The 22,502-nt window shown below is 41.3% G+C and overlaps 1 protein-coding gene across 47 annotated transcripts in view; it reads left to right on the forward strand.

Annotated features, from left to right (window-relative positions):
* KCNMA1 (potassium calcium-activated channel subfamily M alpha 1) overlaps positions 1 to 22,502 on the forward strand; it is a 767,226-nt gene that overhangs the window by 710,153 nt on the left and 34,571 nt on the right. For 24 of the 47 annotated variants that reach the window (XM_054242919.2, XM_054242920.2, XM_054242921.2 and 21 more), the window contains 2 exons: positions 12,961 to 13,074; positions 17,850 to 17,980. In XM_054242919.2, the coding sequence (XP_054098894.1) occupies positions 12,961 to 13,074; positions 17,850 to 17,980 (245 nt within the window). Of the gene's footprint in view, positions 1 to 12,960; positions 13,075 to 13,789; positions 13,871 to 17,849; positions 17,981 to 22,502 lie in introns of all 47 variants that reach the window. The other 23 variants (XM_035266161.3, XM_054242917.2, XM_054242918.2 and 20 more) reach the window with 1 other exon arrangement.

Below are 22,502 nucleotides of genomic sequence, written 5' to 3' on the forward strand. Positions count from 1 at the left end.
TTTACCAGTACACAATGCTGATCCAGGGTCTTAATGTGGTTAGTGACTTCCCAACACATTTTGAATATTTCTCCTGAAATTAAAGAGTTCCAAGTTGCATTTTCCTTTTCCTAAATGCAGAAGGGTGACAGGGAGAATATTACTGCACCTCTTTTCAATTTTCCAGTGAAATATAAAGGCTTTCCTCTTTAATATTTCACAAAGTTTCCCAGCTCCCAGTGGGAGTCTATGCTGGGTAATGTTTGCTAATTACCAACAACAAAACTAGACATACAACGTTGGTAAATTACCTGACCCTTTCCTTTTTAATGAGACAACAAGGATTTCACCAAGTGATGTTGTTTCACTGGTTAATGGTGTCAGCAATGTTGTAATTGTGGGTTGAGACACATTAGCTGAACAACCACATGTAGAAAGGGCTTTCTCTCGACAAGCCGTTTGGAGACTAGAACCATATTATCATTAAGCCTCTGTCATTTGCATGCTGCTAATCACTTACTTTATTATCTGCATATCCATTGTCTTTCTTTAATTGCTCTTTAAATTAAAATTAAAAATAGTTCTAAAGCCCACAATGGCTGGGATGGCATCTTGATTATGAAGATAACTTCAAGAAAATGGAACAACTGGTTATATATTGTCTGGATTATGAGAGCCCCATCCTTATGTACTGCGCCTGCAGGCCTCAGGGGCCTAATTGTGGTGGTTTCTCTTCCTTTAGCCCATAGTGTTTGTTTAATAAATGGTTATTTATGGCCTTCTCAGCCATTAGAGCAACTTTGGAGAAAGTACATCCTTCCCCTTAGTTTGGGAAGTGAAGTTTCATCCTCTGAGCAAAGGTATAAAACTGAATCGAAAGGCAGGATCTGTGTGAGAGCTTGTGATTGAGTCTGAAAGGAGATCCTCCAGATTCTCTTTGCTAGCTTGTTCTGTTGGAGGTCACTTTTAAATTTGGGGTCATGAAAGAGACATAAACCTCAGAGCTGAGAGGGCTTTAGAGTCATTCCCATTTTACAGATGAAGATACTGAGGGCCAGAGCTGTTGCCAAGACTGTGATCACATAGCAGCAAATGAATGTTTTGACTATTAGCAAACAGAGAGGGTACGGGGCTCCTGGGGGGACAATCATGCCTTAGGGGCTACTCCTGAGAGAGGATATGACGTTGTTCCTGGAGTTGTGATGTGCAAGCTGCACAGTTGTTGGGGTTTAATGTATTTGGTGTGTGTGTCTTCTATGAAATTTCGATATGCTTGTTAATAAAGACACGGGATAGGATACTGGCAGAGAGGGTTCTTCTGTTCCTTAAAATGATAACCCCACGAATGACCCCGCTGTACAGGGAGATGCTCAGAGTCAAACCAGCACCAAACCCTCATCTAGTGAAGATTCGTGTGTGTATGTGTATGGGAATGTCTGACCCCAAGATCCAAGATCTCAGTTACATATTCACCTGCCAGCATAAACATATATACAGGAAACACTTCAACACTTTAGGGAAAATCAAATAAAATTCTTTCTTTTAAAGAACTATCAAATGTTTGGAATCTCGGCGCTATCTCAGGCCAGGCGTCTTGTCTCTAGAAGCATGCAGAGACAGCTGGCTGAAAGTTGTTGGTGATGCAATTCTACTTTCCCGAATTTCATGGCAAACACCTTGGATCACTTGGCGCACCCGTCTTTTACAGCTACTTAATTTTCTATGTGCTTAAGCTGTAGATGTTTTACTTTGCTTGTGATTTCGGAGTTCTGGTTTCTGCTGTGCTGGCCCTCGATTCATACTAAACCAAACAACTGGAGCCCATTTGGCATTTGGTGTTTTAAATGTTAAAGGACATTTGAACTACATGACAAATGCTAAAAAACAAAGCCCACAGCACTGAGAACATAAAGAAACTGTTTATAATGAAAAGGTGGTTACATTTTCAGTCAATCTATCACTTTAATGAGCTCTTTGCATTTCTTTGATTAATGCTCACAAAAGAAGAGAAAAAAATGGATGTAATGGAAACAAAATGGTACACAGTCTTGGCAGAATGAGGGGCATGTCTGTGTGTTTTATTAGTATCCCCTTGATATCACTGTCTTGTAATGTATATGTCTGCCTTTTCCCTGGCATAGTAAGCCTCTAGTTTACTGGAAATATGATCCATCATGAAAGAGGAGATCCCATGTTAGTGGCAAAACAGACTTTGTCCTCTTGGGGTGGAAGCAAAGAGGGAGAGTCTCAGGACAGGAGTTAAGAACAAATAATAATAGTAAAGAAAAGGCTAGCATAAGCTACGCCATATTGAAATTGGGGAGTCCAGTGGGTATATGAAGATAAAACAGAGAGAATTAAAAATGCTTAAAAACATTTAAACATTAATATGTAGTAATTGGTACATATTTAGTAGTAATTCATACATTTTAAATAATGAATAAAAGCAATGGAAAAAAAGGCAAAGGGAAGCATCTTCATGAAGTAACTAAATGTGAGAAGTTAGTCAAGGCAGACTTCCAGGAAGAGGTGAAGAAGGGGCAGGAGCTGGGTTGGGAGTGAAGAAGGGGAACAGTTTCTGAAGTGAGTAAGGGTGGTGGAAGCAGGGATGAGAATCAGCAGGTGCCACTTTCCGTCTGTTGGAAACCAGCCCTGACTGCTCCTCCCTTCCCCTGTGTGCATGGGGCATTGTGGGTTTCTTGGGCTCTTCACAGTCCATGTGTGCTTTATGTAAGTGGCCTCTGCTCTGACATTGAGTGGCTCTTACAAGATGGAGGAAGGATGAACTAATAGAGAGCTAGAAAGCCTGAAAACTCTCTCTGGGCCCTGTTCTTCTGAAGCCCCTTTGCTCTGTAAACTTGGCCTGATCACTTCCATCTTAGAACTTCAGTATCCTCAACTGCCAAATTAAGAGGATGCTCAAAGACCTTTCAGACCCTTACAGATGAACCAGCCGTGTCCATCCATCGGGTTAATCCATTGCTCTTGGCCCATAGAGAATCATATGAGGTTTCGAGATTTCAGGGTCTTTAAAATCAATTTATAATTTTCAAATTTTTTCTCATTGCATAAATTAAACGTTTATTTTTAGAAAATTTAGCAATATAGAAACAAAAAAATGCACATTCCCTGTAATTTTACTGCTCAGACATAAGAAAGTTGACTTATTAGTCTTATTTCTATAAATACTTTTGCCCTCAAAAAATGGATCATATATGTTAGTATGTTATCTGTGGTTTTTCCCAAAGATTTTATCATGGCTATTTTTTCTACGTCATGAAATGTTTTTCTGCATTATTTTTAGTGAATGCAGACTCAACCAATTTCCCTAAAATTGGACATTCATGTTGTTTTCATTCAAATGTTGTCACTTAATATCTATAAATGAAGACCATGGCAGCCAAATTTTTAATATGGGGAAATTATAGCTGTACACATATTTTTAGAAGTACAATTGCTTAGGCCAAAGTATAGGTAAAATTCTAAGTAATTTGGTCCATACTGACCAAGTAAATATGTCTTGTTTTTGTATTATTTTTTGAGACAGGGTCTCAGTCTGTCACCCAGGCTGGAGTACAGTGGCATGATCTTGGCTCACTGCAACCTCTGCCTCTCTGGCTCAAGCAATCCTCCCATCTTAGCCTCCCAAGTAGCTGGGACTACAGGCACACTCCACCACACCCAGCTAATTTTTGTAGTTTTTTTTTCTTTTTAGTGGAGACGAGGTTTCACCATGTTGGTCAGGCTGGTCTTGAACTCCCGAGCTCAAGCAGTCCACTCACTTTGGCCTCCCAAAGTGCTGGGATTACAGGCATGAGCCACTGCACCTAGCCTGCCTTAGTTTTAAATTGTAAGATGAAGTAGGAGAAGGCAAGACTGAGAAGTTGAGATGTTGTAGAAAATGCACTGATATAATGAGCTGTTGGGTAAACGGAGAAATTATATCAGGTGAATATTAGGTTTTTCTTCAAATCTGTAGATTTAGGTGTGTTCAAGTTGTTACTAGTTTTGTCCTTTTCTTCCCATTTTTTTGCTTTCTCTCCCTAACCAACCCTTTAGAGAAACACCTTACACAGTAAGCTCTTTAAGCTTATTCTAAGGAAAGAGACTGTCTGCTTGGAGAGACAAGTCCATGAATTTGTTTCATGTGTGTGAGACTTGTCTCAGAGCTGAATATATTTTATGAAGCTGAATGGGCAACTAACTCTAGAGAAGTTTTGTTTATTTGGTTCATTTAATTTGCTTTGGTTTGAGTTGGACCCAAAATGCAAACCCTAAAAGGATCGGGCACTTTATGCAGTGGGTGGAGTCAACTTCCAAGGCACTAATCAAAGACAGTATCTAAAAAAATGTGCTGCTAAAAATGTCATTGTTACTTACTGTAAATAGAAAGAAATGAGGAGAGTATTAAGCCAGGTCTTGTCTCTGGTCACTGGAAACAAGCAGGAAACCTTAAATTAGGATGTGATCATTTGTTTCAGTAGAAAATCAGGCCTGCATGAATCATTTCACCATGAAGGGAAGGGAGATTGTTCTGTTATTGTACTAGTTGGAACATTTTGGTGCAAGTGAAATCCAATGCAAAAAGGCTCAAGTAGAAACAGAGTCATATAACTGGGATGCCACTGGCTTTAGGCACATTTAGGTGCAGGAACTTGAACAATGACAGAGCTCTGTCTCAGTCTCTCCACCTCTTGGTTCATTTGCCCTGTTTTCATTCACCCGATGGTGGGCTAACTGCTTGCCAGCAGCCACACACCTACAGGCTCCTGACTTTGCAACCACAGCAACTTTACCCTCTTTTACATAGGTCCTGGGGAGAACATGGACTGGCCCTAGTTTGAGCGGGGCACACTTGTTTCTAAACCGATGATGGAGCCAGGATGATGCAGGACCATCTGTGGCCCTATGAAGTCAAGATGCCTGGTCTCAGGTTGCTACTCCTGTTTCCAGGGTGGGGACAGAATTGCTTCCCTGCACCCCCAGCTAACACTGTGGAATAGGTTCCTTATGCATAGAAGGAGTTAAGAAGGAACAGAAAACAACAGATATCAGCTATCCTGGTTCTGCTGCTAACTGGTTCTGTGACCTTGGATATAATAACTTCTCCACTCTAAGCCTCAGTTTCTTCATCTGTAGAATGGAGGAACTGATTAGAGGATTTTCAAAGCTCTTGTGTTTCTAGCAGAGAATGATTGCTCAAGAGGCAAAGGCACCTTACAATGTGGCTTAGGATTCACAGAACTGTCTGTTGATATGGCAGTTTCCAAGCTCTGTCATTAGGCTTTGTGCAGAGGACTCACACATTGGCAGGGGAATTTCCCCACTTCCCTCCTTGACATTGACCTCCAGCACCTTGGTGGGGGCTACCTCTACCCGGTTGGGGTAGCCTTTGAGGAGTTTCAGGAGAAACTGCTGCCTTGGTAAATAATCTTTTTTTGATTGAGTAAACATGGTCAGCTGCCTGGCCTTCCTGACTCTGGATTCTAGCTTCATGGGAAGCCACTGAAAACTACTGTGAAAAAATATTACAAGGTTAAACTGAGGTTTCTCCTTTGGCTGAATTTTTCTTGCAGTCATTTCCAAAAATCTATTTCCCGAATCAACCCTGTGTGCATGGATTTTCTTCCCCTACAAGTTAGAAAGCAATTGTGCTTCTATACATGGAATTTTCTTTACTTCAGCTGCTGAAGAATTTGTTGGAATACATACTGCAAAAATGACTGCTGTGGCTATTACTGTAGTTGCTCAGGGGAGCTATTCAGATGCCTCATTTATTGGAGCTTAATAGATTAAAAGTCCAAATTGAGTCTCATGATATAAGCCTAATCAAGTTCTAATCTGCATAATTTTCCCATAAGCAGCAATGAGAAATTTGGATAATTTATGTTTCAGCAGTTGCCAATCATGTGTTAAATAGCATTGTTGCATTTACTTATCAAAATATTTTTATTGATCTGCACTTCATCTGACATTTGCCTTTGAGATTTTTTTTCCTGGCACTAACAAGAAATTTAATTCATCTCATAGATGATGTAATATAAGATGTTTCTCTTGATTTTAACATGTCTTTATAGATCATTTTTAAAGGTGATCTTTCCCTTTTACAACTTCATATTGAATACCTGTCTCAGCAAACCTAGATGACTTGGCCTAATTTATTTCCCTAGTTTAACGTAGCATATGGATTTCTAACCATCATTTATATGCACACAATAAAAGATAATTTGGCCCACCATTTGAACCAATTCCTTTATGTTAAGTCTATGGGGGTGGGGGAAGCACTTACCTTCATTTCTCCATCTATTCTAGGGGAAGTGATTGATAAGAATTTCCATCTCCCTCTCTCCCTGGAAAGGCTTGGGGATTTAACTAGGGAAGATTTAGAAAGTACTTTGTGTTTCCCCCACGGAAAAGTACTGTAATAAAGCATTTATTATATGTACTGAGTACGGCATGCTGCCATACCAAAGCAAGTTAAGCATAACTACAATGGGTCCCAGTTGTTATCTGCTATTGTTTAAAAGTGAAAACGATAAAAAGTAAGACTGACTCAGGCCTCAGACTTGCCTGCCAGGGATAGGACCTGAGTAGGAGAGGCCAGCACACAAGTCAGACATGCGGCACAGCCTACAGGTGTCAGGAGTCTGAGGTCAGACTGCCTGGTTGCAGCTCCCAGATCCACTTACCAATGGAGTATACTTGAACCAGTTACGCCACTGCTCTGAAACTTATTTTCCTCTCCTACAAAATAGAAATATTATCAGTCCTTAAACACACAGAGACTGTTATGAGGAATAAACAAGGTGGCCCATGAAAAAACCCTTAGCCCAGTCGGGCATGTAAGAAGCAATATGGCATGGTGGCTTAGAGGAGACTCTGGGACTTGTTTAGCTGGGTTCCTTTCTGAGATCTGCTAATTCCTAGATGTATGTCCTGGGGCAAGTGGCTTACCTTCTCTGTGCTTTAGTTTCCTTCTCTGAAAAACAATAATGTCTACATAGGATGGTTCTGAGAACCGAAATTATTACATGAACAAAATTTAGTGCATAGTAAGCACTCCATAAAAGTTAGCTATTATTTTTTTTTCTTGGGGCTCTATTTCAGCCTTCCCTCTCTATTCTTCATTCCCAGTTATTAACCAGTTTAGATCTAGAGTATTCTTGCCTTTGCTTTGAGTCTCGTAAAAATGATGCCATTGAGCCTTTCTCATTTTCTAATGCACTTGGGTTTACGTTGTCCTGGAACCCTTTTCTACCCATTCCCTGTGTATAGCTTGTCTGAGCCATAGCCCTTCTTTCTTTATAATCACACGATGCTTTGTAGATGCTGCCTGCATGCATACAGCAAGTATCCAGAAACCATTAATTCAAGAAAGGAAACTTTGGTGATCTCCTTGTTATCCTTTGCACTTTTTAGGAATAGGCAAAGTATTGTGTTAAATTCTTTAATTACAAGCCATCCACTGAAATTAGTCTGAACATTTCACTAAAGAACACTTAACCTTCTCCCGTAACCTCCCTGGCAGAAGCCCGTTGCTACCAAACCCTGGAATTACAGTATCATGAAAAGGACCTCAGACACTGCTGATTTTGTTCAGCTGAACCCAACAGGGGTGCTTATGGTCAAATGTTGGGAAAGAATAGAGAGTAGTGAAAACCATTTCCGGAGTTCCCTAAATAATTAAGGAAAGTGAGAGATTGGGTGTAGAAAACGGAAGGCTCCAGAGAGATTCTGCAGTTGGCGTAAGAAATGAAGAACCTTTCTAGATGAAGACTGGCCGATGGCTTATTGACATACCTAAAGAAAATCCCAGCTATCCCCATATTCAGATTCCTCTGTGCTTAGTTATTTTGGGCTGTATTTCTATCACAAGACTGATCTGATTTTTCCATACACACACACATACACACACACACACACACACGCACACATACACTGCTCATTGCCATCTCATTAATTTTCTAGGATTTTCTCTGTGTGAAAATTCTTTTTTAAGAATCTACTAAGTACTTCTTCAGTTCTTTATCCCTAGGGAAAGGGAAGTGATCCATAAATACTTATTGTATACCTAATAAAATATTAATATTGGTAGCAAGCATTTTTGAGTACTCGCTTCATACCAGGTATTGTACTAAATGTTTTGAATACATTATTTTATTTTATCCCAACAATGGTCCTATGTAGGAGGTATTTCTGGTTTATGGATGAAGAAAGTGACTTGGAGAGCGTCTGCACAATGCTTATAGTGCCATGGCTCATAAGTGGAGGTGCCAGAATTCGAATCCAGGACACCTGACTTCACAGCTCATGCTCTTAGCGATTCCAATCTATTTCTTTTCTATGTTCTGGACATTGTGTAGACAATCTGGAAAGTTCAAATAAATGAAAATCCAGTGCCTCGCCTAAAGTTCTTATACAGTATATGGAATGGGAATACCTGTCATGAGATAAAGTTGGTCAAGGCATTTATGCCTCATGCCAAATGAATAAAACAGATAACAAAAGACTGCCACATCAGCCACTAAAGATTGGAGTGGGGAGAAAACTTCAGTGTAAGGAGGTCAGGTGGTCTCTCAAAGTTATTCGTTTTATTTTATTTTTATTTTTTTTTCATAAGTTATTGAGGTATTGAGGTACAGGTGGTATTTGGTTGCATGAGTAAACCAAATACCACCTGTACCTTAGTGGTAAACCAGATACCACATTTAGTGGTGATTTGTGAGGTTTGGTGCACCCATCACCTGAGCAGTATACACTGCACCATATTTATAGTCTTTTATCCCTTCTCCCCCTCCTTCTCTTCTTCCCAAGTCCCCAAAGTCCATTGTATCATTCTTATGCTTTTGTATCTTCGTAGCTTAGCTCTCACATATCAGTGAGAACATATGATGTTTGGTTTTCCATTCTTGAGTTACATCACTTAGAATAATAGTTTCTAATCTCCATTGTATCATTCTTATGCCTTTGCATTTTCATAGCTGTGCTCCCATGTATCAGTGAGAACATATGATGTTTGATTTTCCATTCCTGAGTTATATCACTTAGAATAATAGTCTCCGGTCTCATCCAGGTCACTGCAAATTGCTGTTAATTCATTCCTTTGTATGGTTGTATGACTGTGTAGTATTCCATCTCATATATATAAATATATATGATGTATATCACATACATGATATCTATATCACAGTTTCTTTATCCACTCATTGATTAATGGGCATTTGGGTTTGTTCCATAAGTTTGCAATTGCAAATTTTGCTGCTATAAACATGTGTGTGCAAGTATCTTTTTCGAATAATGACTTCTTTTCTTCTGGGTAGATATCCAGTAGTGAGAATGCTGGATCAAATGGTAGTCCTACTTTTAGCTCTTTATGGAGTCTCTGCACTGTTTTTCGCAGTGGCTGTACTAGTTTACATTCCCACCAGCAGTGTAGAAGTGTTCCCTGTCCACCATCCATGCCAACATCTACTGCTTTTTGATTTTTTGATTATAGCAGTTCTTGCAGGAGTAAGGTGGTATTGCATTGTGGTTTTGATTTGCATTTCACTGATCATTAGTGATGTTAAAACAAATGGCCAACAAACATATTGAAGTCATTTTTAGCACAAAACTTGCCTCTCATGGCCATGATCAACAAAGTGCTATGGAGACATAGCTAAAGAACCAGGAGCCCATCTGGAGGTAGCTTTGGCTGTGGATGATTTAAACTTGAGTCTTCCTGATTGAGGACTTCTCATTCCATGTCTCTAATGCTGATATTCTTAGTCATCTTTTCTGGCAAAATAAGTGGTTGTTTCTAAAATTAATTTCCCAAGTGTTAGTTTAACTAATGAAGGGAGCGTTTCCCAGTTTCACTGCTCCCTAGCTGTAGATCCCTGTAGTATATTCCATGTGCCAGTGCTTTCACATGCAGAACTAGGGTGCTGTTTAATGTACAGAGACTTTGGGTGCTACCCATGATTCAGCCATGGCTGCAAGAAATAATCGGGAGGGGAGCAAGATGGTTAGAGACTGGGTCACAATTTAGACCTGTCCCCTTATCAAATGCAGCTATGATGAATGGGTGGACACCATCCTGTGGCATCAAGGGCCAGATTGCCTCATCCCTTTATAGAAGATGCCTGAACTTCTCTCCAAGTCCATTTAGGGAATCTGGGGCAGCCCTGCCATTTCTGACCATAATTTTCCCCTATCAGGACCCCTAAGAAAGAAACAATGCTGATAAATTATGTTCATCTTTAGCATAACTTTACACCAGGGAAAAAGAGGAAACCAATTTTGTCATTGTTGTTGCCTTTTGCTTTTGAAAATGTGTGACTAGAAGAGTAGGGAAATAAGAGGCATGAAGTTTTCTTGCTAAGAAAAGCACACTTTTTTGGGGAGTCATGCGTTGGGGAGAGTCAGGCCTTCAACGGAGAGATGTCTTTGGACACCCACTGTAGTTTGTCAGTTGTAGATGCTAATGGAACCAGGCCTGGTGACTGAAGGGGAAAATGGAATATGAAAGCAAAATGAAAGAAGCCTATGGAGCAAGCGTGTCATTTCTAAATGAAGGTTTCATGCAAAGGAATTGAGTCTTTTCACAGCTGAAAATGGAATCTTTAAATAAGATAAAATAAAAGGATGCTGTGGCTTGTTGCGGGTTCTGTAATGAAATACAGTTTTCCTAATACCGTGTGACCTGCATTTCTCCGTGCTTTATGGGTGCTATTCCTTGACGTACAAACCCGTATTTTCTCAAGTCAGCATTTGATGATGGATGTCAAAATACAGGCCATGTATTATGCATATAGCATTACCGATTTAAGGTGTTTACCTGTCAAGTTGAAGAAATTCAAAAACGTCACATCCACTGAATCTGCACAGCTGTCACTTGCAGTTTTTCATGCTTTTGAATTGAAACTTCTGATGAAAACAGTTTAGTTTTCCCTTCACCATCCTAGAGGAAGAAAACAGCTAGCATTTAAAAATGCATGTTTTTGGTTATGTGGTTGGCTGAAAAACACATAATCCAAAGTTTGAAAAGATGGACACTACAATGTCATTCAAAATGACTCTCCCTTTTCACAGTATATTAATATAAAGAATCAAAGTAAGTGCCGTCAGGGAATGGGTATTAAGTAGAACTTTGTTTTTCTTTTTGAAAGTATGGTACTCAATGGTAAGAAAAGTATACAAAGGAGAACAGAAAATGAGAAAACCCTTTTATATTTCCCTGACATTTTATGCATTATGCACCTCCAAAACAATAGGCAATTATTGAGCTCCTGTATTTCATTCCTGACTCACACCTAGCCAAAATGCCAGACTCAACACAATCTTGTCACATTGCTGGGGAGTGAGGGAGTTAGGAATCTGGTCACATAGTAATCTATTTGGAGTTTTGTCCTTGGAAGTTTAGCCAGTGACTTTGTTCCTAAAAGTCCCTAATTCACTGATAAGTCCATGTAGCATTCCACCGAGGGCAAATGAGAAAGCAAAGTGAATGTGAATGCTTGCCTGTCATCTAAATGTAAGCGCGTTGGGTCTTGCCACTTGCATGGAGTTGCCATATGCTTCATTAGAAAACCTAATTTTCACCAGATGAATGTAGGAGGTAAATAGGTTTCTAATATTGATATGTGTCCATGCAGAACCTTAAAGAGGCAGTCATTATGCCTAGCCAGCATATTTCTCACTCTGAGTAAACTGAAAGTTACAGTTTGGTCGAAGCTCATCCCGGTATGCACTCTGGACTTGGACCTGAGACCCAAAGAAGCGCAAACTGCAAAATCAGAGACCAAGCAGGCTGCTTTCCAATTTTCCTGTGCCCACATATACCTTATGTGGTCTGTGCTGGGCACCCTGGGAAGTTCAAGGGATCAACCATGAGCAGGTGGCATATACATCAGTCAGGGGGGTTTAGATGCAAGTAAACTCCTTCTCCATTTAGCTTAAACAAAAAGAAAAAAGTATGTACATCTCATTATATTATGTGTATGTGTATGTATAAATACATTTGTGTGTGTGTGTGTGTGTGTGTGTGTGTGAATAAAATCTCATGTAGGGAGAAGTCCTGAGGTGAGATGTCTCCAGGCTGCTTTCCCTAGGAACTCTAGGACAGTTCTTCCTGTCATTCAATTCAGCCAATATTACTAACAGTTTAGTTTGTTACGCCCTCATCTGGTGCCTCAGTTCCTGGCACTACAGGCACATAAAACAGTGCTTAGTAAATTAAAAAATAATCTCTTCCTATATGTTTCTTTTTAAGAGCAAGGAAACACTTCCTGAAAGCCCCAGGAAGATTTCCTCACACTTCTGATTGGCTAGAACTCTGTGAAAACTGAGGCCTAAGTCACTCACCGCAAGAGGATAACCAATTGATTGGTTTATGGTGATAGTCAGGCCAAGTTAGGTTATGTTGTGGTAACAACAAACAAATAAATTTCAGTGGCTGAAGGCAATGCAGCTTTATTTTTCACTTACTCAGAATGCTTTGTGGGTCTGGACAACTGTCCAGGGCTGCTGTCCAGCCTTCATTTCTATACTAACCTGTGTCCTCACAGTTGCCATGGCCTGGGAAGAGAGAGATGCCGTCCAATCCCTGTACCAGCAGTGATATGCGTTGGTCTGCTCACTTTTCATAGGACAGAGCATTTAATGTGTCACATAGCCGTATCTAATGTCAAGGGGGCACAGGGGATAATTCTTCTGTGTCCCTGGAAAGAGAAGGGAGCCAAAATCTGAGCAGAAGAAATAATTTGTGTGGAGTCTGGATTTTTTTAAGGGAACTATAAAATGAGTTACAATTATTTATAATGGTATCCTAGCTTGTCCTTCTAAAGAATAATTCATTAGAGTTTATCCTGGGAATACTAATTGCTGACCTGTGAATAATGCATAAGCTACATTTTTGGGGTTGTGTGTATACACTGTACTCTCATTATTTCCTAATGTTCTACTTTGATTTTTCTTTTTCCTCTGCTTCCCTCCCACTAGGGTTCACACCTCCAGGAATGGATAGATCCTCTCCAGATAACAGCCCAGTACACGGGATGTTACGTCAACCGTCCATCACAACTGGGGTCAACATCCCCATCATCACTGAACTAGGTAGGGGTCAATGCCTTGTAGGTGCTATGGGGTTTGTTTTGAGGGACCTGGAAGAAAGGTATGAGTAGAAATTTGGCTGATTACTGGAAGGGAAAACTGATCTATCTTTCTTCTGAATGAATAGACAGTTTCCTTCATGCTGGTCACTGTTTTCAAAAGAGCATGAGATGATGGATTTGCAATTAGGGCATACAGTCGGGAATGGGGAGGAAAGGAGGATGGCTTAGTTCATGGATTCTTTCTGGTGATTTTTACGGGAAGAACCTCTTTCTAGCATTCTGTCTGGACAGCTCCTACAATCTGAGCCCTCCACTGAGATACAAAGCCGTGGATCTAAGCCCAACCCATTTTGAGAATGAGGTAGACACCCTGGGCTAATGTGTAATAACTCCACATTGAACCTATCAGCGTTGAATATCTCAGCCAAAAGCCATTTTCAGCAAATGCCATTCTGGCCCCCCAGATGATGGGGTTTTGAGGGCCACGTTGGTTGGAAGATAGAATCTAACTTCTAACCTGGCCATGGCACTCCCTGTTACCATGAATGAGTTTGCAAAACTGTAGAGCGGCCTCTTTCCCCCAGAAAAATATAAACTCCCTATGGTCCGGGGTCCCTTTACTTGAGAATGTTTCCTCTGTTATTCCCTCACTCTCTTCTTTTTCTGTACTTTCCTCCACTCCCTTTCCCCAACCCTTAAATGCTGTATCCAATTAGCTAAACCGGGCAAGTTGCCTTTGGTTTCAGTCAATCAGGAAAAAAACAGTGGGACGCACATTCTAATGATAACTGAACTGGGTAAGAAGCGCTGTTTTCCTTCACATCAGTATCTCCTTTTGTTCTGCTGTTGGTGTTTCCAACTATCATCGGCTTGTTTTTATTTCACCGGCTGTAACAGAAAGGCTACCCCATGGCACTGCTTTGAATGTGTTTTATTTGTGGCTCTGGTTGGAATCGACTGTCTTGTTCTGGCCTTTCTTAATGATTTTTTCCCCACACAGCATCAGTAAACCTTTGATCACACCCATCTGACCTGGCAGTTGTTTCCAAAGCATCTTTGCTCTAATTCATTTTCTCTGGCCTGAGTCTTTTTTCTCCACTTCTTTTTTGTCACCCTGCTCTCCCGCCTTCTCCCTTCCACTCCTCTTCCAACACGCTGTCAGTTTGAATGACATGTCTTCACAGCTTTCAGAGAAAGTCAAAGGAGAATATCAAAATTTTAAGATAAGAAACCTAAGATGGCGCCTTCCCTCCAGCTGTTTATTTTCCTTTATTCTGACTTTATTTGCCCTTTTTCCCCCCTACTGGGGCCTTTCTCAGAAGCTTTGGTTCTGAAGCCATAAAAACACCTGGTCCCTAGGAAACCTTTTTTTACTAAAGGCAGATTTCAAGAAGGGTGCAGAGGATAAGGTTAGCAGCCACCCAAGTGAGCCCTGCACTCTGGCTCCCACTCCCAGCTCAAAACCCTCTCTGGGAGATTCACAATGGACTCATGTGGAAGATAAAGGCCTGTGGTCATGACTGTGTTTGTAAGGCTCCTCCCCACTTCCCCATGACTTGATTAATAACTCCATGAAGGGCACCCATCAGCAGCAGGTCTCAGAACTGAGGATTGATCTTCTAAATAGAGACAGCAAAAGTGCTGCTCAGCAAAGGAGTAGATAGAGAGGTGGGAGCACCTGCCTTCACATGACTCACAAGTGAAACAAACACTCCATTTTCTTGGCTCAAAAATATATTTCAGAATAAGGGAGCAGGCTTTCAACACAGTAATCTTGCTTGTGAGGTGTCTAGAAACTAAGAAATAAATTGTCCACCACTCAGCACTGCATTATTGTAGATATAGCTATTTATCAGGACAAATTCACTCAGGTCAAGGAGTGTCACACTATCTTCTGTTTCCAACCACAGGAGGGGTATCCTTTTCATGTTCACTGTAGTAGTTTAAAAACCCTAGGTTTCTGGATTGCTCTCCTCAGAACTGGGAGGCCATAAGAGACCCAGGGCTCATGTGGTTCACAGCTCTGGATGGAAAATTAAGCTAAACATCTCCATCTCACAAACCTACAGCAGCATTTCAGAATCATCACTGCCAGGAATTTTGTTTTCTATTTGGAATTCACGTGCTGCTAACCAGGTTATCTTAATTTGTTATCAGTAGAAGAGAAAAGGAGAAGCTTGGTGCCCCAAATGTAAGGCAAGAATTCTGGCATTTGATTAGCATCATTGACTCTCCTGAAGGCTTTGTCCCACACCAGATTTCTTTCTTGTGTTCAGAGAATCTTGCAGGTGCTCACACCACCCTATCTTCTGCCTTGAGCCCTACTTCTTTAGCTGCCAGACCGCCCTCCTCTGACCACTTCACCTCCCACATCCCCCACAAATACTATTTACCTACATGTTCTGAGATGTGTTCTGCATTGTACCAGACCAGTAAAATGAATTTTAAGAGACACAGAGGGCACCAAGGCCACACAAGCCTTTGAAGCTATGCAGTATGTTCCACTCTTCTCCACTTGGAGACTCTCAAGTAGATGAGAGTGAGCATGTTGGCCATGCTAACATCAATTGATGTTAGCAAAGGCTCCTCAGAGTTTCACAAGAAAGGACTGTGTTAAAGCTGTTTCACCCGACTATTTCAATTGTATTTGGCCATATATGCCTTGGGGTGATTATGTGGGTACCTCTTAGCACCCACATAATTACTGTTCTGCGAAATACACTTTGGGTAGCACTGTTTGCTCTCCTTCTGAGACTGGGTATTTCAGAACAATATACAGGGTATTCACTGGACCCTGGCTAGTATCTTGGAGTGCTTTTCCCATGACCCCAAGTGTCTAGCTCACTGACAATCTGGAGTCCCCTCTCTCTACTTGGAGTCACTTCACCTCCATGTCTGGTGCCAACCCTTCCCCATCTTCCTGATAAGAGGTAACAGACACTGATTTTTGGAGCATTGCCATACACACCATTGGTGGCTATTACAAGTAACTACAACCACATTCTTCCACACGTGGTCTTCAGTTTACATTTTCTGATTCACAAATCAGAAAGACTAAATAGTGGCCTACAAAATCCCTTTGGACAAGGGAAGGGAGGCGAGGAAAAGCTCTTGAAAAGCCTTTTGAAGGCCCCCTAGCAAGACATTCAGTATTCCCAAGAGGGGCAGAAAGAAGCTGGGCATTTTCGTGCTCTAATGGGAGGACAGATATTTAATGTCAGAAGGGAGGTCATGACAGCAGCTGGCATTTATCAAGTCATGGCATGATCCAGATGCCGGGCCAGGCTTACTGGGCACAATCTCGTTCATATAAGCCTTCTGACAGCTTCATGAGCGAGCTCCTATAATTCCCCATTTTACAGAGAGAGAAATTAAGGTGTAGAACGATGAAATGCTTTGCCCAAGGAAGTTGGCAGCAGTGGCTAGACTGAAGCCCAGTTGTCAGAGCCTGGATTTTGGACTTTCACCACCAGACTACAATTCAATTGCTGCTGAAACAATGGGGACCCAAATATGACCAATTTTGGAAGAACAGAGCAAAGATTTTCCCCCATTACAATCTTTGTCTAGGGAAACAAAATGGTGTCATTTAAAAATACTAATTCCATGCCTACCCTTTCATGCTAGTATCATTTATTCTGCTTCATACAATAAACAAAAGTTTTTTTTTTAAAGAAGAGTTATCAAGAAAGTTGCTTAAAAAATTAAAACAATAACTCTAGAAAAGAGAATTAGCTGCTGATACATTTAGAAAGGAATCTGGGAAAGGAAACCTCATTAGTTCTCTTCCTAAAAGCACAATAATTATTCCAGAAACCGTGAGTCCCCTCTTCTTTCATCCCCCCACCAACTTTTCTCCTATTACTTGCTCTGCAAAACTGATAATTTCCGAAGCCAAGATGGGAATGGAAATTAATTTGTCATTTAATTTTTAATAAGTTAAAGACATCTGAGTGACACAACTAATCAGTCTGCACGTGCGTGTGGGAGGAGTCCTTGAGGAATCCTCAGATGGAAATGAAATACAGCATCCAGCGCTGCATCTGCTTGAATGCAAGCACATAAAGATTGAGCTGTTTAGAAGGGGAAAGGGAGAATGTGGGCGTCCTGGTGCAACTCAAAATTCAGAGCAAGTCCTTGTCAGCAAGCAGCAGGAGACAGCCAGGCATCCGTCCCACCTGGGGTTTCCTGTGTATTAAACAGGGCCTGTTGGGTGTGGACCTAGATTCAGGGCCTGGGACCCTGGGAACTACCCAGGCCAATCCCAGTGGGTAAGCTGTGGGTTATGCCTGTGGGTGAATTCCTTGCTCTCTGTCTTTGCTGTGCTCCCCTTCCGGTGCTCTTTACTCCCAATAAGCTGCTTTCTTTCCTTTGTGGCTAAAATTACTATCCCAGCATGGCTGCTCATCATTGAAATATATCCATCTCTCAAAGGACTTGGTTACCAAAAAACACTGGAAGGTGTTTTTGGGTCATGGTCCTAAAACTATGCCAAAGGACTGGCCAGCACAGTCTACTGGTCCTCCAGTGGCCTGCCGTGGAGCAAGCCTGCTCGAACTCACTGCTTTCCAGGTCTCAGATGCTTAAACAGTGACACAGGAACAGTCCATTGAGTCCCACTGCCTCCCTCACCCAAAGATCCATCTACAGCTTCTTCCATGCTTTTGTCTCCTTCTCAGTGACTTCAGTGTTTCTAAACCAGTAGCCTGGTCTTTCTCTGGCTTTGCTGCCTGGATGTGGTCTTCAGAGCTAATTTTTATTTTACGCTTTTTCTAGTGAATGATACTAATGTTCAGTTTTTGGACCAAGACGATGATGATGACCCTGACACAGAACTGTACCTCACACAGCCCTTTGCCTGTGGGACAGCGTTTGCCGTCAGTGTCCTGGACTCGCTCATGAGCGCGGTGAGTTATCCCGTTCCCTCCTTCTCACTCAAGGGTGGAGGATGTGCCAATGGAGCATCTTCAACCTTTGAGGCCCTGGGCTGCACTAGAGCCACAGTAGAGAGCAAGAGTCCTGGAAGCTCACACTCTAGAAGGGGAGATCCACATTATAATACCATCACACAAGTAAATGTTTGATTATAAATTCCTCAAGTGCAAGGAAGGCAAGGCAGGCTGGGAGGAAATGTAGGTGAGCACTTGGCCTGGTCTTGGGAATCCTAGAAAGATTCTCCAAGGAAATAGTGCCTTTTATGCTAAGATTTGAGTCATAAAAAGGGGAGATCTTGGGGGAAGAGCATTCTCTGAGAAGGGAGAGCAAATGCAAAACCTGGTGATGGCAGGGACCTGATGCTCTCAAAGAAGGCAAAGCAACCCTGTGAGGCTGGTCCATGGTGAGACAAGGGTGCAGAAGGATGACCAAGGTTCAACCTGCAGGACCTTGAGCCCCATTTATATGGTTTTGGTCTTTTTCTCAAGAGTAATGAGGAAGCACTGAAGGATTTTAGTTGGAGAGTGGCATAATCAGGTTCATGTTTTAATTGCCTTGGCTGTTGTATGGAGGATGATTCAGAGGTACAAGATGGTGGCAGGAGGTCTGAGTAAGAGGCTATCATGGCTTGGGCTAGGATAGAGCTGGTAGGGATCAAGGGAGGTGGATGGATCTCAGTGGTATTGGGCAGTAAAATTAGTAGGACTTGGGAAAAGATTGACATGAACAGAAGGTGGAGAGGACAGTGGGTCAAAGGTGACTTCTAGGCTTGTCACTGAGACTGAAGTCCTTGGGAGAGAACCAGGCATGGAGGCAAGGCCTGGCTGGATATTTGCTGCAGGGAGGAACAGAGTTAGTGGCAGAGAGAGGAGGGTGGGTTGACCAAGGGATCAAATATAGCTTTGGTTTCTTTTATAACTTGCCGTACATCTAACCATCAGGCATTTGTTTTTCACTTTTGTGACCAAAAACAAATAATTAGAAAATAGGTCCCAACTTAATGGAGCCATCTTTCACTGAAAAGGCAAAAGCAGACATTTAGAAAGAGTCATAACCTGGGTATTATGAAGTCTTCCCACTGAGCATCTTTATTCATTATATAGAAAATCCTCTTTATTTTGGAGTTCTCAAATTCTCAATTTGTGAAAATGCAGACATAGGCTGAACAAAAACTGACCTTTGGAGAATCCATGAAAAAGAGCTTTTCTGAACATATTAAAACCATAAACAGAATTCAGAGTTTTTACACACATATATTTCTTAAAGTGCTTAAGGTTATTCTCCTGAATGTGCTAAACAATGGATATGCTAATCATGCATCATTCTCATCTGTTCACTAAATAATGCTAATCCCAGAAGGACCTCTATTTGAGGAAAGAAAAAAAAACATAAAACTTTTTAAGACTAATTTGGGTTATTCTGTATGCCTGAACATTGTCTAACTGCAAGCATATCTTAGTTAAAATCCAAATTTCGGATTTAAAAATGATTATGACGTGACAATCATCTGAAGGAAGGTTGGCTGGGCTTCATGCCATGCCATGGCTTTCTAAGCCAACAAGGAAATGTAATGGTCTTTGGAGAAGGGCCCTCTTGGCTTCCTGGGGCTCGTGATCTTTCTTAATGTCCTGATGATACCAAAGCTAACCTTTCTTTCTGCTATTGATGTTTGTCTCCTTTTGGGCGAACTCCTTGGGTAGGCCAGAAGGAATGATAGATGCTATAAGATGTGTTCCTAAGAACACCATATTCTCTGTCGTAGGCCTCATCTTCTGCAAATCAAGTTTCAAATGCATTTTGGTAATTCATCTCATTAGAAATTTTATTTTAGTTCTGATCCTAATTACAGAGATTTCAGAAGACTGTTCTAAGAGCTGGTTAAACTGTTTACAGTGGAACATTTTTTTTTCAGAATGGCAAAATACTTTGATAACATTTAAAAAATTCCAAATTTATAAAACCATTTATGTTTCTACGTATCAGGTATTCCATGTGTTTCTAGCAGGACTGGCCACATAATTTGCAAGGTTACTTTTCATGAATTATTAAGAATTTCAAAGTAGTGACAACAGAGTATTAAAATAAGAGACTTGGGGCTGGGCGCGGTGGTCCATGCTGGTATTCGCAACACTTTAGAAGGCTGAGGTAGCCAGATCACTTGAGCCCAGGAGTTTGAGACCAGCCTGGGCAACATGGTGATACCCCATATCGACTAAAAATGCAAAAAAATTAGCTGGGCATGGTGGTGCCCACCCTGTAATCCCAGCTATTTGGGAGGCTGAGGCATGAGAATCACTTGAGCCTGGGAGGTGGAGGTTGCAGTGAACTGAGATAGTGCCACTGAACTCCAGCCTGGGTGATAGAGTAAGACCCTGTCTCAAAAAATAAAATAAAATAAAACAACAGAGATGTGTCTGAGTACAGACCCTTTGCAACTACATAGGCTGAGCACCCATGAAACCAGCCCTGGTTCCAAGGAATAAAATTGGTTTGAGCACCAGAGGACTTCTTCTCAACACAGCCAAGGGGGCATATGGTAGCCATGGGTGGAGGTGGGGGCCCATCTGGATTTGAGTTGCACAAGCATCTGTATCATCAGTAGGTAGTCAGTTCTTGGAAATTCAAAGTGAATTGATTTAAAATTGTTAAGCAAGCCATCTCCCATCTCCTTTGAAATGCAAACAGTGCTTGGGAGAGTGTCGGGCTAAGGCATGTCTGGATGCCATAGTATGAGAGCAGCATGTCTTCTGCATTCTAACCCAGGATAAAAGAGTGTTAAGAATCTGGTAGCTGTCACTGTATTTATCATCAGCAGTGTCAGTTACTAAGGGCCCAGAACTGTGTGAGGCACTTTGGCTACACTATCTGATCTTTTGGACAATAATATGAATACTCCTGGTTTAAGCGTTGGAGCGAGACATATTTAAGTAAACCACTGATAGTGACTTTTCAAGTCATTAATCAAAATGCCTATCAAATTATTCCGGGTCCTGTTTTCATTGTCTAGGATGAGCAAGCTTCATAAGGAGGTCTTGAATAGGGTCTGATTCCACAAACCCAATTGGATCCAGACACTTGGATAAAATGTTACCTGTGATTTTTTTTTGCATTCTACCGCAACCCTAATGTATGAAAAAGTAGATTAGTCAGGTGCCAAGGCAGTAACTAGAAGGAACAAAAAGGGCTGTCAGGAATATAAATTGAGAAAGTGAGACTCCTCCAAACAGCAGGAGACAGAGGTAAACTTCCATCGCAGGCATTCACTCACAAGCAGCATCACAACCTCCACACACAAATCTCTTCAGATGTCGACAATCTCCTTTTTCTGGCACTCCTCCCCAAATTGTCATTTAATCATGTGTCTAAACATTCTCTGAATATTGTCCTTCATAACTCAACTCCTGCTGCTTACTGCTTCATTTGTTAAAAGAATAATATTTTGATTCATCACAGGCATTCCTGGAACAGATCAGGATGTTATAGACATGGCCCTGTGGCTTTATCTCACAAATCAACACAGCAGAAACACAGGATGAGAGGGAATAATTAGGGCTTATGGATATATGTCTTTAAGAAGATTACAACTTAGAAATGTATTTTTCAGAATGATTCCATCTTGCTGCACACAGTCACACCAGATAAAAGGAATCTTCTCTGTTTTTAGGGATGAAACTCCCATATGAGTATTCAGATTTCTTTTTCATCCAGCTGTCACTTCCTCCCAACTCCAGCCCCAATTTAAGATCTACTTGGACCCTGGAAAGTGAACACTGGCATTGGACTCAAGAGCCAGATGGCTTGGATCTGGATTCCAGAACTGCTATTTATTTACTGGCTGCATAACCTTAGCCTCTCTGTGTCTCCGTTTTCTCATCTTTAAAATGAGTATGATAGTAGTACTGTGTCACAGGGTTGTGCAGATGAGTAAACGGGGAAAGGTTGTAAAGGGATTAGAGCAGTGCTTAGCACATGACAAGCTCTGTATGTAGTTATTGTTGATAGTGTTTGTAATCAATACATTTATTGAGCACTTACTGGACGCCAGGCATGATTCTGCATGCTGGGGATTCAGTCGTAAAAAAGAAAGATGAAGACCTTGCCCTCATGTTGTTTAAACTTTCATTCTAGTGGGTTAACAGGAAATAGGTAAGTGAATAAATGAATAGTGTCGCATAAGGATAATTGATTTGAAGAACATGAGCTATCTTGAATGGGTGTGGAGACCTGTTCTACCCTCAGTGGTCTAAGTAAAACTATCCTAGGAGGTATCATTGAAGCTGACATTGAAAAACCAGGAGAGAATATCACAAAGGCCAAAGCTGTAAAGTGGTGACAAGCTGGGTTTGGTTTGTCGGAGGAAGCACTTGGAGGCTATTGTGGTTGTAACGTGGTAGACAGGAGAGCAGTCAAGAGGGCAAGGCCGCTGGCCACAGTGAGTATTCTGAGTACAATAGACCACATCTGGCCAAGTTCTAAGTCTGGGGTGAGACAGTT

The sequence above is a fragment of the Callithrix jacchus genome, chromosome 12, assembly GCF_049354715.1.
Source record: "Callithrix jacchus isolate 240 chromosome 12, calJac240_pri, whole genome shotgun sequence".
Classification (NCBI taxonomy): domain Eukaryota; kingdom Metazoa; phylum Chordata; class Mammalia; order Primates; family Cebidae; genus Callithrix; species Callithrix jacchus.